This window comes from Stegostoma tigrinum, chromosome 14 (assembly GCF_030684315.1).
Source record: "Stegostoma tigrinum isolate sSteTig4 chromosome 14, sSteTig4.hap1, whole genome shotgun sequence".
NCBI classification, from domain to species: Eukaryota; Metazoa; Chordata; class Chondrichthyes; order Orectolobiformes; family Stegostomatidae; genus Stegostoma; species Stegostoma tigrinum.
The window spans coordinates 45452276-45469408 of record NC_081367.1 but is presented as its reverse complement, the minus strand read 5'-3'; the positions used below and the strand labels follow the sequence as shown (position 1 = coordinate 45469408).

The window sequence follows — 17133 nt, the reverse complement described above, 5'->3', positions numbered from 1 at the left end:
AGGCCAGGTCGTTGACTATATTTAGGATGGAGATAGATAGGTTCTTGATTGTCAAGGGGATCAAGGGTGATGGGGAGAAAGTGGAAGAATAGGGTTGAGAAATGTATCAGCCATGACTGAATGGCAGGGCAGACTCAATGCGCTGGAATTTCTGTTCCTATGTCTTATGGTCTAATTGTTCCAGCAAACTGGAAATGAGAAGAGGGAGAGAGAGAAATCAGGAACTACAGAGCAATTAGCTTGACATCAGTCATGAGGAAAATTCCAGAATCTATTGAGGAAGGCATAATAACCTATTTAGAAAATCTTCACAGGGTAGTAGAATCTATCTTATGTTAAATGTTGTTTGTCTAGTTTATTTAAGCTTTTGAGAAATTTTAACTAGTTGATAAATGGAAACCGGATATATAAAGTACTTCAATTTCTAAATTTCATTCAATTAATTAAATGCTATACAAAAGTTCAAAGTTTTGGCAAAGACCTAAAGCTCAGGTTGTGGATGAGGTTGTTGACTTGCTTGCTGAGCTGGCTTGTTCTCATTTAGATGTTTTGTCACCATTCCCGGTGACATAATCAGTGGAGCCTCCAATGAAGCAGTGTTATTCTAATCCATGTAGAATTTATACTGTCTGGCCCATTATGTTGAGTAGTGTCATTTCTGGTTTTGATCTGTATGGGTTTGTACATGGGGTCCAATTCTGTATGTTTGTTTGTGTAACTGGACCCCATGGAACATAAATATGGGGAAGTTAGATATTTGTTTTGATAGCAAAAATAGAAAAACAATACTTTTAAAAAAGGATTAGCTTTAATGTTCATGGAAAGACTTGAGTGAACTCACAAGGAATGCAAATTTATCATGCTGATACAGCAAGCTATTTGGAAAATAAAAAGCATTTAGCCTTCATTGCAAGAGAACTAGAATATGAGGATAAGGAAATCTAGCCCCAGTTGTACAGGGCTTTGGTGAGATCAAACCTGAGTACTATGTGCAGTTTTGATCTCTGTATCTAAAGATTTCCTTTGGAGTCCTAGCATAATTTTTTTTAGATTGTTTCTTGGGATAAGAGGGATCCCCCATAATGAGGCTGAGTAAATTGGATTTATATAATCTGGAGTTGAAACGAATGAGAAGTAAAAGGCATGTAACACTGTATGAGATAACAAGGTGTAGAGCTGGACATTTCTGAAGAAGGGTCTAGACCCGAAATGTCAGCTTTCCTGCTCGGCCTGCTGTGTTCATCCAGCTCAACACCTTGTTATCTCAGATTCTCCAGCATTGGCAGTTCCCACTAACACTGTATGAGACCAGCTAAAGTGTAAATCAACAAATAAGGAAATTTAAAAAAATAGAACAGTACAGCAGGGTTGCAGCAATATTTGCATCTAATGAGTCTTTGGAACTGTAGAGAACTGAAATATAATGGTTTTTACAGTGTTGACAGAGGGGAAAGAGAAGTATGTAGAATTGATTGTGACGGTGCCCACAGCAAAAGACAAATGAGGTGCTAATGGTAGTAAAGGGGATATCTAGATACAAAATAGGTGTTAACAATAGGTGTGAACAGTAGAAAATTAGTCAACTCTGCTGACAACAAACTATGTAAACTAGTTAGGGGTGGAGTTGTAGAATCAGAATAGATAGTGTTCATCATCTGAAGTTGTAGAATTCCATGTTGAGCCCTGAAGGCTGTAAAGTGCCTAAAGGGAAAATGAGGTGCTGTTACTTCAGCTTGTGTTGTGCTTCACTGGAACACTGCAGCATGCCTAGGATGGAAACATTAACATGGTTGTAAGACGGTGTATTGAAATGGTAAGTTTAGGGTCATTCTTATAGACAGGACTTTGTGTTCTACAAACCTGTCGTTCAATCAGCATTTGGAATCACCAATGTAGAAGATACCACATTGTGCGCAGTGAATACAATAGACTAACTAAATTGAAAAATTAGATTGAAACAGCTGCTTCACCTAGAAGATGCATGTGGGATGTTGAACGAGGAGACAGGAAGTAAAAACAAGTATTACATTTTCTCCGTATGAACGGAAAGGTGCCTGGAGGTGTGTGAGAAGTGTTAAAAGAGGGCACATTGGGTGATGGAGGGTCCCTTTGGAATCTTAACAAAGGAGAAGAGGGGAAGAGATGTTTGGTGGCACATGTGGGACATCTTTAGACGATCAGACTTTAATCACACTGTGCAGAAATGAACTCTGCTTAATACTGGAAGATGAAAGCAATTGTTTTTGTTCTTTGTTACAAAATCCACTCCTTCACCACTGATTATATCCCTCCTGGCACCTGTTTGAAGCCATTCCAAATTGCTTGCAACTCCTACACATTTTGACCCGAGCATGAGCTTTCAATCGCATTTGTCAACACTGCATGAAATATATCCACACTGTCACTATGTCTATCTAGTTCCACCTCTGTAAATTTATCTGTATTTACACTGTCTTCTGTTGATCCCAACTCCATGCCTCGGTCATATCCAGACTTGATTATTCCAATGCAGTCTTGGCTGGCATCCAGTATTCTATTCTCCATACAGTAAAGGTTATTCAGAATCCTATCTTCGTCTTAACTTTTGCCAAATGCAGTTTGCCTATCACTGCTGCACTGCAGCAAGGATTTCAATGGGAATGTAAATTGTGGTAATTCTTAACTTTGTAGAAATAGCAGTAGCCTACACAAAGGGGGAAACAAGGAAAATATTGCAGATGGTGGAAAACCTGACCTGTACTGACTCATGGTGAAAAGAAACCTTGATTTTTAAACCCCTAATCTTGGCTTTCAAATCACTCAATGTCTTGGCCATTTCCTCTGCCAATCTTTCTAATCTCCTTCAAACCCACAATTCTTGGAAATATCAGCACTCATCTGATAACAATTGGGATTGCTCAAGAAATGTTAGCATTTACTAGGATGGCCATTTCTTAACCTGCCCAAACTCTGATATTCCTTCCCTCAATCTTCCTGTCTCTATCTTGCTTTTGTACTTTGTGAAATTCCTTAAAACCTACCTCCTTAGTTAAGATTTTTTGGTCATCAACCCTAATGTCTTCTTTTGTGCCTTTGTCCAATGCAATATTACATTATGCTTTAATACATTGAAGGTGCTGCCTGACCTGCTGCATTTTCAGGAGTTTTTCAATATTGTTTCAGGTTTCCAGCATCTGCAACATTTTTCTTGTTTCCTTTATTGGTTGTATTAATGTAGACTATTGTTCAATAAATAACACTTAAAACATATAACTCAACCAAATAAAGGTTTCTTATTTGAACTAATATGTGAAACTGCTTTTCGTAACTCAAATGCTTTCAATATTTACTTAAAAACTGTTAAGGACTGATAGGGCAGCATGGTGGTTCAGTGGTTAGCAATGGTGCCTCACAGTGCCAGGGACCTGGGTTCGATTTCACCCTTGGGTGACTCTATTTGGAGTTTCCATATTCTCATGTCTGCATGGGTTTCTTCTGGGTGCTACAGTTTCCACCCACAGTCAGAAGATTGGAGGTTAGGTGAAATGGCTATGCTAAATTGCTCCATAGTGTCCAGGGATGTGTAAGTTAGGTGGGTTAGCCTTGGGAAATGCAGGGTTACAGGTATAGGAAAGATCTCGGTGGGATACTCTTTGAAGGGTTGGTGTGGACTCGATGGGTTGAATGGGCTGCTTTCACGTTATAAGAATTCTATGATGATTAATATTTTAGTTAACATCAATAATAGTTGCGCAGTGTTTGGAACCTGGTGGACAATGTTGACTAAGAGAGCCTTGATTGGCCCAGGTTTGCAACCCCAATTAGGAAGCCCTAGCCAACCAATATGAGCCGGGGATTTAGAATCTCCATCGCTCAGGGCCTGACTCTGAGCTGGCTGGCTACAACTATTGTACTGTGCACAAACAAGTGTGACTTGGTGACAGATACCAGCCTCTGTCAGTTACTTCAGCGGTGATGGCAGAAAACAGTATGTGCCTGAAGAACATTTACGTGCAATGGTCACCTTGGAGTTGGGGTAAGCACTTCCAGCATCATGCCTTTATTTGAGAAGCTTGACTCATTTGATCATGCCATCAAAGACTGGGCCCGATACATGGAAAGAATGCAATATTCTTTTTCCGGGCTAATGATATCAGGGCAGATGTAAAGTAATGAGTAGAACTTCTGACTGCTTACAGACCCACAGCATTTTCAGTTATAAGAGACTTAAGTTTCCCAGAGACACTACTAAAACCTTCCAAGAATTGATGAAGTTGGAATATTCTAACCCCAAACCTGCTCTAATCCTGAGATGCTATTGGTTTTATTCAGCTGTTAGAGAACCGGAAGAATCTATATTGATGAGATTAAGACGACTGGCAGAAGCTTGTGATTTTGGGTTAACCCTTAATGAGATGCTGAGACACTACTTGGTAAGTGGGATTAATGACAACCATGCAGAAGCATCCACTAGCCCAAATGGACTCCAAACAGGCATTACAACTGGCTCTATCATTAGAAAATGTGGCAAGTGGAGCATGGGAACCACAGGGCATCCCAATAGAAGTGGGCACCCCCAGCTGTCCAACTGAGGTGAGGCAATGCCACTTGCATGTAGGCACTCAGAGCCTGATGCAGAGCATATCCTGAGCAGAGGGGCCCCACATGACAGTCATGTCTAGGCCAAGTGTCTAAAATGTTATTCAGGATCTGGACCAGCAAGCCATTGTAGTTCCTGTCGCGAGACAAGGTGTCCTAAGACTTGAGTAAGAAATCTCAGACTAGTGCCCAGGGGAGTTCATATCCTGGAAAGTCCCCCTGCATGGATTGGAACAATTAAATTGCTTAGTGACATCCAAATCGGAACTGAATAAAATTGATGTCTATGGGTGTGAGGCTGGAAAAGCACAGCAGGTCAGACAGTATCTGAGGAACAGGTAAGTCATAACTTTGGGCTGAAACCCTTCATCAGGACTGTTTGGATAAATGATCACCCAGCTGCCATGGAGGTTGATACTGGTACAGCTGTATCTATGATTGCAGAATTTGTCTTTATCAAGACTCGCTGAGGTCTCCAACCCTTAAGTTTGTGCAAGACCTCAGCCAGACTGAGAACATACACTGGGGAACGGTTGCAAATTAACGGGATGACTTTGGTTTCGGTCTCCTACGAGAAGCGATTGGTGCAATTAACACTAATGGTTGTAAGTGGTTTGGGTCCAAGCCTATTGGGAGGAAAGTGGTTGAGAAAGATTCACCTAGATTGGTTCAACATTTTTTGATTTTAAAAAATGGCTGTCTCAGTGTAGTCCTGATGAAATACCTCGGAGTTTTTCAAGTCGGGTTTGGGACTATCCAAAAGGCCAAAGCCACTTTACATGTTGGCCAGGAGCAATTCTGTCATTTTACAAGGCCTGCCCAGTGCCATTTGCCTTGTAGGCAAGAGTAGAGACAGAAATCTGGAGGCTGGAGAGAGAAGGAATCATCAAACCAGTTTGTTTTTGCATGGATTTTAAGCAAACGGTAACCCATTTCTCACAGCTGAATAAATACCCAATCCCTCGCATAGAGGACTTGTAGCAAAGTTGGCGAGGAGTGAGGAACTTCCATCAGTACCTTTACTGATGGGAATTTGTCACAGTACAGATCACAAACTCCTGCTAGGGCTACTGAAGTAAAACATGGCTGTGCTGCTATTAGCTTCAGGTAGAATTCAGCAGTGGGCCTTTATTCTCAGCACATACTAGTTAGAACCATGTCCAGGAAGCCAAGTGGCTCATGTGGATGCCCTGAGATGCCTCCAACTGGCAGATACTCTACCAGTGGTGCCCCCCATGGATGAGACTGTTTTAGTTTTAAACTTCATGGACACCCTTCCAGTCACTGCTGACAATACCCAACTGTGGATACAAAAAGATCCTGTCCCAGCAAAACTAAAACAGTTGGTGGTAATGAGCAGAGACAGGACTGAAACATTTCTGGACCCGGTAAGACCAGATCACCGTACAGGATGGCATATTACATTGGGGAACAAGAGTGATTGTCCCAAGCAAAGGTCGCCTCCAGATAGTGGCTGAACTTCACCAGGGTCATCCAGGGGTTTCCAAGATGAAGATGCTCGCAAGAAGCTATGCCGTGGTTGGATGCCGACGTAGCTGTGTTGTGCGGCAGTTCCCGGAGTGCCAACAAGAACAAAAATTGCCACCAGTGATGGTCCCACATACATGGGGATAGCCAGGTAAACCCTGCACTCAGTTACACATCGACTCTGCCGGTTCTTTCATGGGCTCAGTGTTCCTGGTCATTGTGGATGCCCATTGAAAGAGTAAGTAAAGAGTTAACAACACAACAACTCTAATAAGGATGTAGATCGTTAGGGGAGGAAACAATCTGCTGAAACAACAAGATCCTGCGTGCAAAAAACAACAGCAGAACCACAACTGTTTGGAGCTCAGAACAAACCACAGGTTTTTTGAAGTACTGTGTATGTGACAAATGAACAACAGTGTACGTGACAGCGAATGTATAAAAGTTTTGGAACTGCTTATTGCAATTGAGAAGTTTGGTGAGTCCCCTTTGAGGTCCCTGCTTCTCCCAAAAGCTTTTGTTAATAAAACTGAGTCTGACTCACTACTAAATTGTACTTGGTAATATTTTACCTACAACATCCATTCAGAGTGGTGATGTGCATTCAGTCGGTTCAGCAAATGCAGGGATAACAATTCAGAAGCTGCGAGCATGAAATTTGAATAATTCCTGAAGTTAAATGGCATTCAACACATAAGGACAGCTCCATAGTTTCCATCATCCAATGGTCTGGCCGAAAGAGTGATCCAAACGTTGAAGGCAGTCTTAAAGAAGCAGCCTACAGCATCACTCAATACAAAACTGTCCCAGTTCCTGTCCAATTATAGGACCACCCCTCACACAACAACAGGGATAGCTCCAGCAGAGTTGCTGATGGGAAGAAGGCTCTGTACCAGATTAAACCTGATATTCCCAGACCTGGGGAGGTGAAGCGGCAGCAGGACACCAATGCCGCCTCTAAGCGAGAGAACCAATTTAATTCAGGAGATGAAGTTTGGTGCCAGAACCATGAAAATGACCATGAATGGGAATGAGACGAGGTTGACGTGAGGTCAGATCCTCTGTACACAGCTCAGGTAGGTGATACAGTCCTGAATAAACATGTGGATCACCTGAAAACTGTTACCTCACAAACAGAGCAGCAGCAAAACACATCTGGCCCCTCAGAACAGCCAGAAGGCCTGTCAGAAACCGTAGGTTCTCCTCTTCCATATAGCATTGTGAAAACATCAGAGTCCAAGAAGGATGCAGCCTCGATATCATTGCTGCCGGAAGGAGTAAAGGAATCTCACCCGAGACGCTCCAGACTCAAGAGCAGCCACAGTCCAATATATACCACCTGTGTCAGAGTCTGAATCAGAGGAACTAGACCTGGGGCGAAAATGTTGCAGAAAAAGCTACAGCAAAAGATGAGGCCCATAACCCCAGACCTGGTGGAGGAGGGATGTAGTGATTGGAACCAGGGTGGACCTTGTTGACTACAAGGTCCTTGATTGGGGTTGTTAACCCAAGCTAATCAGGAAGCCCTGGCCAAACAATATAAACAGGGAACGGAGAATCTCCTCTGTTTAGGGGACTGACTTAGAGCTGGCTGGGCAGCTCAGTGGTCAGCACCACTGCCTCACAGCATCAGGGACCCGGGTTCAATTCCACCCTCAGGTGATTGTGCTAACTCCACACACATTCTTCCCTTGTCTGTGTGGGTTGCCTCCCATAATCAAAAGATATGCAGGTTAGGTGGACTGGCGATGCTGAATTGCCTATAGTATTCAGGGATGAGTAGGTTAGGTGTGTTAGCCTTGGGAAAGGGAAGGGGGATGGTGGGTCAGCATGGACTTAGTGGGTCGACGGGCCTGTAAAAAGGGATTCTATGAGTCAGTGTACTGCGCACAAGAAAGTAAGGGGTTATTTCGTGACAGGATACCAGTCTCTGCAGTTATTTCAAGCTGTATATTTGAATTGAGGAAACTGAAGTAAATGACAGTCAACAACATAGCTTTGCATCCAGATTGTTTGTGTTTAGGGCAGTGTGAAGGAAGCTATCACATATTGTTATAGTAAGTTATAATTTTGTTACTCTGATAACTGTGCAATGATATAGACTAGGTCAACTGTGAACATTAGTTCTCAAAAGATAATGTAATTGTGTATGGGTTAAAAAGGTTAAATTTTGCATTTATATTGACAATATAGTATTTACACACTGAATTTAGCAAATTCAGTTGTTGAAGATGCTTTCACAGTGTAGTTTCACTAAAACCAGGATACTTTTCATACTATTTTGCAGCTACTGCTTTGGGTACCAAAAGAAAATTCACTGGATATTTAGTCATTTATATTACACACTTTTTTTTAATGCAGTACTCAGGATAAGATTGTATTACGTTTATTTTTCGCAGTAATTTAGATCTCGTGGACCTTTACTTTTATTAAAGATATGAGAATGAAAAGGAGAAACATAACAGGACCTCATCTAGTGTGGTCTCTGTTTAGCTACAATAGAATTAGCCAGCTAATTACCAAAAACTCAGAGAACACACTGTCAGCTGACAGCAAGAAGAATTCAAAGAGGTTCTTTAAGTTGTTTGCACTTGCAAATTGAAACATTAGCAAAGTCAGGAAATAATACTAGTTTAAAACACCATAAGAAAATGTCTGATATACTAACGTGCTTGAGAATTCAAAAATAACTGGCTATTCTTTACATTACAAAAATTATACAATTTTGCTTTTTCATATTAAATAGTCATACTACCACTATATTATGTTAAAAAGTACATGTTCATGGTAAACGATGCCTCCATCATATATTTTGGATGAAATTTGATTGCTAAACTATAATTTAATTGCTATCCTCCAGATAAAGTTTGAATAAAAAGTTCTGTGGTTAGCAAGTGTTGAGAAGATTTGTAGCTCAGGTTGAGGTTCTGGATGTGAGTTTGCTCGCTGAGCTGGAAGGTTAGTTTTCAGACGTTTCGTCACCATTCTAGGTAACATCATCATTGAGCCTCCGACGAAGCGCTGGTGTTATGTCCCGCTTTCTATTTAATAAATAGAAAGCGGGACATAACACCAGCGCTTCGTCGGAGGCTCACTGATGATGTTACCTAGAATGGTGACGAAACGTCTGAAAACTAACCTTCCAGCTCAGCAAGCAAACTCACATCCAGAGTTCTGTGGTTTTAAAGAGCATCTTTTTGATGAGGTTGCAGTGTTTTACAGAATAACCAGATAGTCGTTTATGCTTTCTCAATGTGATGTAAAAGGTTAGTGAAGAAAAAGAATTGTAATTCTCTAGTACAGTAATAATATTTAATGTGGATGATGTGATGCCCTGTAAATGTATAATAGAGATAGTTACTTCACTTGAATATCAATTCTCAACACTGTAGTGAGGATCTTATGTCAAAATTTAAAAATCAAAATAAACCATTCTTTGGTTTATCTTATTTTGAGCTTTAAACTATTAATCCTCAATCATTTTGACTTCTTTGCTTGTTGCTCAGGGAAAAAAGTTTTCTGCCACTTACTGAGGACAGGGGCTCTGGCTGGCTTTGGTGAAGTGTGTTTTGGAGACGACTCTGGACGAGGAGCCACAGGTTGAACTGGTCGAGTCTGTTTGGCCGCTAACTTTTTTAAACTAGCCTGACGCTTTTCAAACATTTCTTGGACATTTTCAAGCTTCTGAAGGATTGTTGATATGTTAGTCTGGAACAGAAATAAAAGTAATATTAAAGTATTTGGTGTGTAGATTTTTTTGTCACCAATTTCTATTCTCCATAACTAGGCTTCTATTTTCCCCAATTTCTAATTTTAACTTCCATCTCAGTCCCCTTTGCTATCTCTAATCAAAATTCAATGCTTTCATGTCTTATCTATCTTCATGGTGACTGACTGACTGACTAAAACGTGCCATCTTCCATGGCCCCTTATCTGATAAATGAAAAAAGCAATCTACTGCTGGTTTCTTTTTCTTTCTGAACTGTGTCGTCTGTTCATTACAGGATGACTCTGGAAAACAACACTAATAAGTAATCAGAGATAATGGGAACTGCAGATGCTGGGGAATTCAAGATAACAAAGCGTGGAGCTGGATGAACGCAACAGGCCAAGCAGCATCTTAGGAGCACAAATTAGATTTTTTCTGATGAAGGGTCTAGGCCCGAAACGTCAGCTTTTGTACTCCTAAGATGCTGCTTGGCCTGCTGTGTTCATCCAGCTCCACACTTTGTTAATTAATAAGTAATCATTTTTTAACTATAGTTTACCTCAACGTCTTCAGTGAGAAACAGTTCAAATTGCTTATAAAACTCTTTAGGATTAGTGAGGTTGTGATCTTTAGCCGTTTCAAGAAAATTCTCAATATCTTGGAGTGCAGCTTCAGCTCCTTCTTGAGATTGGCACTTATCTACCGCTTGAGATGCCAAGAGATAGATGCCTGTTTCACACCAATCCTTGGCCTTGGAGGACAAAATAAAATAATTAAAATAGAATATTAAGAGTTATTTGTTTTGTGAGTAATTGTTAAAGATCAAAGAAAGGGTAATTACACTGTCCAGTTGCTTATGGACTTTGAGAGATTTTCCAAGCGTATCACGTTTTTTCTTCATTTCGTTGGTAAAATCATCACATATACGCCTAAGTTCATTACACTTTGGTCGGATGGAGTCAATGGCATAGTGGTTGCTTTGGATAAGTTGATCTCCATGCACAGCCAATAATTGTGCCTTTTCTAATGATTCCTGCAAAAAAAAAACACAACAAAATGACAGAACAGTAACATTTGAGGTGGATGATCATTTTGTTTGAAAAGGTTATCAGCAAAACATCATGCAGATTACAAGCCTAGAATATTTGAGGGTAAAATATTAATTTCTTTATAAGCCACTTCTGTGCATGCTATTTTGCTAATAAATAAGAAGACTTCAGGCATATTTCCCCTCAAACGAGTAAGATATCCTATGGGGATTCCTCCTGATGTCTACCTATGCTTGTAACTTTTGCCATATTAGAAATTACTCTTTAGAATGTCACATTGAATACATTGAATATGTGATGTGACAAAGGAATTCAGTGTAACTTTTCAAATATATTTTGCACAGTCACCGAAAAGGAGCCAAGTTTGTTACACTGAAAAATAAGAGCATAATAAGCATATTTTTCTACAAGTGTTCTGGTACTGGTTGAGGTTCCCCCACCTGCAGGCATAACTGGTTGATTTTCCATTTATTTAGTTTTATATACCAACTTCCAATCCGCTTTTATATTTTAAATGGTCAATTTAGATATTTGAACATGAAGGTGAAGGGTCAATGTGTGCAGATGGTGCACTTAGCTATGCATCTCAATGCAACATACACAAAACTCCAACGTTAGTTATTCTGCACTCAACATTCTTCGCACTACCAAATTGCCAAAACTTTGAGTTTTGTTCGCAAATATAAATTGAATATATTTTTAGTCGAAAGAAAATATGAATCAAGGAAGCTTTCTAAATGTATATGAGTACCACAAGTCTTTGATACAACATTGTTAAATATCATGGTTAATCATTAACGTGTTCAGCAAGCTTATTAAAAGTATAATTTCAGTAAGTTAGGTTGGTCAGCTCATTTAGGAAACTCTGGTCTGTCTGCAGTGGAGGCTTTAGGTAGTTGTAAAGTGTGAATTAAGCATATTTGCAATCTAAAACTGATAATCACCCGAGTGATCGTGTAATGACTTACCTAGCGAAGTTTAATTTCTGTTTTGTCATGGAATTACAGGGCTTTAAGAATGTGAGGGAGAGAGCTCATTTGTTGAAGACTGAGTGGCATGTAACTTATTTACCTGTGCTTTCTCTTCCTTTATTTGGAGTTCTTTTAGAAGGCGTTTCACAGAGGCTACACTGTCCCCAATGCCAGTGAAAACAGACTGTGTTCCTGTTAAACAATCCAGAATAGCTTTCACCTGCAAAAAGAGAATCAGCAGTAATTAGTTTCCAGTCCTTCATTTCAATTTTATCATTGCATCCAGAAATCCACACTTCACATTTACTTGAATCGCAGCAGCCCACAGGACGAGTATGGACTTTCAAATTAATTTCTGATTGGTTTTTATTGGTTTCTGACAACATATGATTAGTATCCAAACACAATTATATGGTTAATTAAGGTCAGCACACCTGAAGTTTTAGTATAGTTACTATAACTTTAAAATACAACTTAAGCTATTATACCAAAGTCAGGGAGAAAGAAGTTCATCTGTCAATCAAAAGTTGGAATTGTACACATTTGGATTCTAACATGTCGTAACCATAACAACAACATACATATGTGGTTGAAAATATTAAATACATAACTCCACAAACTTTGCTAATGCTTAATTTATATTCTATATTACTGCATTCCTTTACCATTGCTTTAACGTAAAGTTTTAATATAAATGCAAATTTTTTCACCATACCCCATGTACTTCACAGCCAAAGAATCACTGTTGTATTCTGAAGGAACACAGCATCCAATTTGCTATTAGCCATGTGTTATGTACAATGTGGAATATTGGTTCTAGGGTATAAGAGGTCATGTAACACAGTGATTGGTGTCCCTGCCTCTAAGCCAGACATTCTGGGTTAAACAATCCAGAACTTGATCACCATGGTGGGGGGCGTACTCAATGTGTGTTTAATTATAAAATGTGGAAAAAATAAATTACGATATTCTTTCACACATTGCCAGTTCTGCTTTACATATAATTATTTCTAATCCCATCTTAAAACTTTGTCAAGATTGTGACACTGTTTGAACTATCTAAACATCTTTTTCACTTCCTATCTTGCTGTTGCAAACTTCTTGTTTTCTATGCGAGACCTCCTGGACGGAGGAAGTGAATCTTTAAATTCTTAGAGAATTACTTTCCTAAAGTGATAATTATGTAGGCTCTATCTTGAATATCCACATCAAATAGTCAAAATTATTTTGCATTAAATTCTCAATTCTTTTTGTACACCCACTCAGTCTATTTCTGAATATTCCAGAATTTCTAACATTAAGACTCAAGGATCAGGTCCTATGCACTGGAAATGACATTTTTTAATATCTCCGTCTATAGTCACCTCCTAGAAAGCAAGGCATAAGCTTCTTTAGTTCTACCAATCGGTCTACACTTAGTTCCAGCCTTTTAAACATCTATTCCCTTTGTCTCCTTTTCTCATCTTCAATGCTGTTTCCTTTACTTTTTCTGCCACTGAAGTGCTTCTTTTTGAGTTGAAATTTTTCATAGTTCAATACAGTTCCTTGATTTTTTATTTCCTTTTCTATTTCAAACTGCTTCATCTGCAATTGAATTCTTGCTAACTCAATTGACTCACTATCTAGTTTTGTTGCTGTTCTTTCAACTTCCACTGTTGTGCTACTCTCTCAATTTAAGTCACACGGTCATAGAGATCTACAGCGTAAAAACAGGCCCTTCAGCCCAATTTGCCCACACGGCTAGTTTTACAATTTAAACTAGTCACATTTGCCCGCGTTTGGTCTATATCCGTCCATGGCCATCCCATCTGTGTACCTGTCTGAATGTTTCCTAAATAACAAAATTATATTCGCTGCTACCACTACCCCGGCAGCCCGTTCCAGACACTGACCACCTTCTATTAAAAAATTGCCCCTCTGGATCTTTTTGTATTTTCCCCCCCCTCACCTTAAACCTATGCGCTCCAGTTTTAGACTCCCCTATCGTGGAGAAAATCTGTCCATTATCTGCCTTATCTATGCCTCTCATGATTTAAATACATATGTAAGGTCACTCCTCGGTCTCCTAAGCTCCACTGGCATCCACTGAAAGCCTTCTCCACTGCCCTGTATACCTGTGAATCCATTTTCAAGGAGCTATGAAGCTGTACCCCTGGATCACTTTGTTCTATAACATTACCCAGGGCCCTACCAATGATTGTGTAAGTCCTATCCTGATTTACTTTATCAGAATGCAATATTTTGCATTTATCTAAATTAAACTCCATTTCCCAATACTCAACCCATTGGTCCAGTTGATCAAGATCTTGCTGCATTCCTAGATAACTGTCCAAATATACTACACAAGCTTGTTGTCATTTTCAAACTTACCTTACCTCCTAAATTCTCATCCAAATCATTTATGTAAAATGACAAATAACAGTGGATCCAGCCCCCATCCCTGTGGCACACCGTTGGTCACAGGCCTCCAGTCTGAAAAACGATCTACTACCAAGAAGATCTGTCTTCTACCATTAAGCCAATTTTGCATTCAGTTGGCCGGCTCTCCCTGGATCCCGCGAGATTTAGCCTTACTCGATAAGCTACCATACAGTGCCTTGTCAAAGGCCTTTCTAAAGTCCATGTCAACAATGCCTACTGCAATATACTCATCTACTTTTCCAGTCACCCCTTCAAAAACTCAATCAAATTTGTGAGGCATGATTTCCACTCACCAAGCCATGCTGACTGTCCCAAATGAGTCCTGGCCTCTCCAAATGCCTGTAGATCCTGACTCTCAGAATCCTCTCTAACAACTTACCCACCAAGGACATTAGGCTCACCAGTTGAGAGGTCTCAGACATTTCCCTGCAGCATTTCTTAAATAATGGCACAACGTTATCCCCCGCCAATCTTCAGGCTGTTAATGATCTAAATATTCTCCCTCATTCCCTCCAACTAATATTATTGATAGTTCACACAAGAAGTAGGAGCAGGAGAAACTCATATAGCCTGTCATGGCTGACCTTTGGCTTCAACTTCAATCTCGTGCCCATTACCTTTGATTCACTGAGAGACCAACCATTTGTCAGGTCCACCTGAAATCTATTCAATGATAAAGAATGTACAACTCTTTGCGGTGGTGAATACTGAATGTTCAGACCCCTTTCAGTGAAGAAATTTCTCATCTCAGTCCCTCTCATCCTGAGACTCAGCCTCAATGTTTTAGATTCCTGCCTAGCAGGAACAATCTCTCAGCAACTACACTATCAAAACCCCTCAGAATGTTTCATCTTTTAATAAGACAAATCTCTAATTCTTCTAAACTCCAAAGAACACAGACCCGTTTTGCTCAGTCTCTCAACACAGGGCAACCCCCTCATCTCATGTCTTAATTTAGTGCAACTTCTCTATACTGCCGAAAGTGTGACAACATATCTTAAATATGGAGACCAAAAATGCACACAGTGCCCTTGACATTGTATAATTGTAACATGGCTTCTCTATTCATAAATTCCAATCCCCTTGTAATAAAGGTCAATAACTATTTGTCTTCCTCATTGCTTGGTCTACCATGAAACTTGCACATTTCATAGAAATCTGTTTGAATATCAGCACTTGTTCAGACACTTTGTGTTTAATCTTGCTTGGAGGACTAAAGTTTTAAGATTCTGGAAAAAGAAATTTATTTCAAAAATCGGTGGTCATACCTGGAGTTGTTTCTTTAAAAAAATCATTGAAAGGTCACTGTGGACATTGGAGTTAATTTTAAGAAGGCTTCCGAGAAATCCTGCATCATGTCTCACTGTGGTAGTGTGCTGGAAATCAAACTCTGCTTTACCCAGAATCATCACAAAAGTTAAAGCTTTTATCAAATAATGCAGAATTCACTGGCCCCCTACCCAGGCCTCTCAGGATTCTGTAAGTTTCAATGAGATCGTACCTCATCCTTCTAAATTCCAAACACACATCCAGAATCCTTAACCGCTCCTTAAATGACAAGGCTTTCACATCCTCAGGATCATTCTTGTAAACCTCTTCTGGACCCCCTCCAATGCCAATACATTGTTCTTTACATACAGGGCCAAAAACTGTACATATTATTCCAAATGCAGTCTGACCAGAGTCTTATGTTGCCTCAGCAGTGCATCTCTGCTGTTGTATTCTAGCTCTCTTGAAATGAATATGGACATTGCAGTTGCCTTCCTAACTGTCAACTGAACCTGCTTTTTAAAAGAATACTGAGCTAGGACTCCTAAGTCCCTTTGTGCTTCAGATTTCCAAAGTCTTTCCCTGTTTTTAAATAGTTTATATCTCTATTCTTCCTATGAAAAGCTGGAACTTCACCCTTTCTCACAATGTATTCAATCATCCACTTCCTTGCTCACACTGTGGTGTATCCAAATGCTGCTGCAACCTCCCTGCTTCCTCAACACTACCTACTCCCCCACTTATATTTATGTCATCTGCAAATTTAGCAACAATGCCCTCAGTTCCTTCATCCAAATTGTTAATGTATTATCATGCGTAGTTATAGTCCCAACACAGATCCCTGTGGAACTCCACTCATCACTGAGGGCTGTCCTGAAAAAGACCACTTAATCCCCACTCTCTGCTTTCTACCAGTCAGCCATGCCTGTACCTTGCCCCTAACACCACGGGCTTTTCTCTTATTTAGAAGCCTCCTATGTGGCATCTTGTCAAAGCCTCTGGAAATCCAAATAAAAACGGAAAGAACTGAGAATGCTGTAATTCAAAGACAAAACCAGAAGTTTCTGGAAAAGCTCAGGAGGTCTGGCAGCACCTGTGAAGAAAATATCAGAATTAAAGTTTCAGGTCTGGTGACACTTCCTCAGAATCCTTCTGAGGAAAGGCCACCAGACCCAAAACGTTAGCTTTGATCTTTTCTTCACAGATGCTGCCAGACCTTCTGAGCTTTTCCAGAAACTTCTGGTTTTGCCTCTGGATATCCAAATAGATTACATCCACTGCTTCACATTTGTCTAACTTACTTGTTACCTCCTGAAAGAAGTCTAACAGATTTGTCAGCCATGACCTCTCCTTAATGAACCTATGCTAACTTAGCCCTATTTTACCGTACACTTTCAAGTACACTGCAATCTCATCCTTAAAATCTTCCTACTGATTGAGGTCAGGCTGAACAGCTTATAATTTCCTATCTTCTGCCTTCCTCCTTTCTTAAACAGGGGTGTTACATTCATTTTCCAGTTCTCTGGGACCCTCCACAACTGGTTCATAACTTGCAAAGCCTCTGACTTATTGCAGCATCTGGTTATGGAAATAAACTGGCTATGAAAATAAACTGGCTGTATTAATGTTTTAGATATTTTTAACTGCA

General features: G+C 40.0%; 1 protein-coding gene across 7 annotated transcripts in view; it reads right to left on the bottom strand.

Moving 5' to 3' along the window:
- mcf2l2 (MCF.2 cell line derived transforming sequence-like 2) overlaps positions 1-17133 on the bottom strand; it is a 360445-nt gene that overhangs the window by 184418 nt on the left and 158894 nt on the right. For all 7 annotated transcript variants that reach the window (XM_048541672.2, XM_048541670.2, XM_048541668.2 and 4 more), the window contains exons 10-13: positions 11896-12015; positions 10617-10808; positions 10335-10526; positions 9597-9774 (exon numbers count right to left, since the gene is read on the bottom strand). In XM_048541672.2, coding sequence (XP_048397629.2) covers positions 9597-9774; positions 10335-10526; positions 10617-10808; positions 11896-12015 — 682 coding nt within the window. The remainder of the gene's footprint in view (positions 1-9596; positions 9775-10334; positions 10527-10616; positions 10809-11895; positions 12016-17133) is intronic.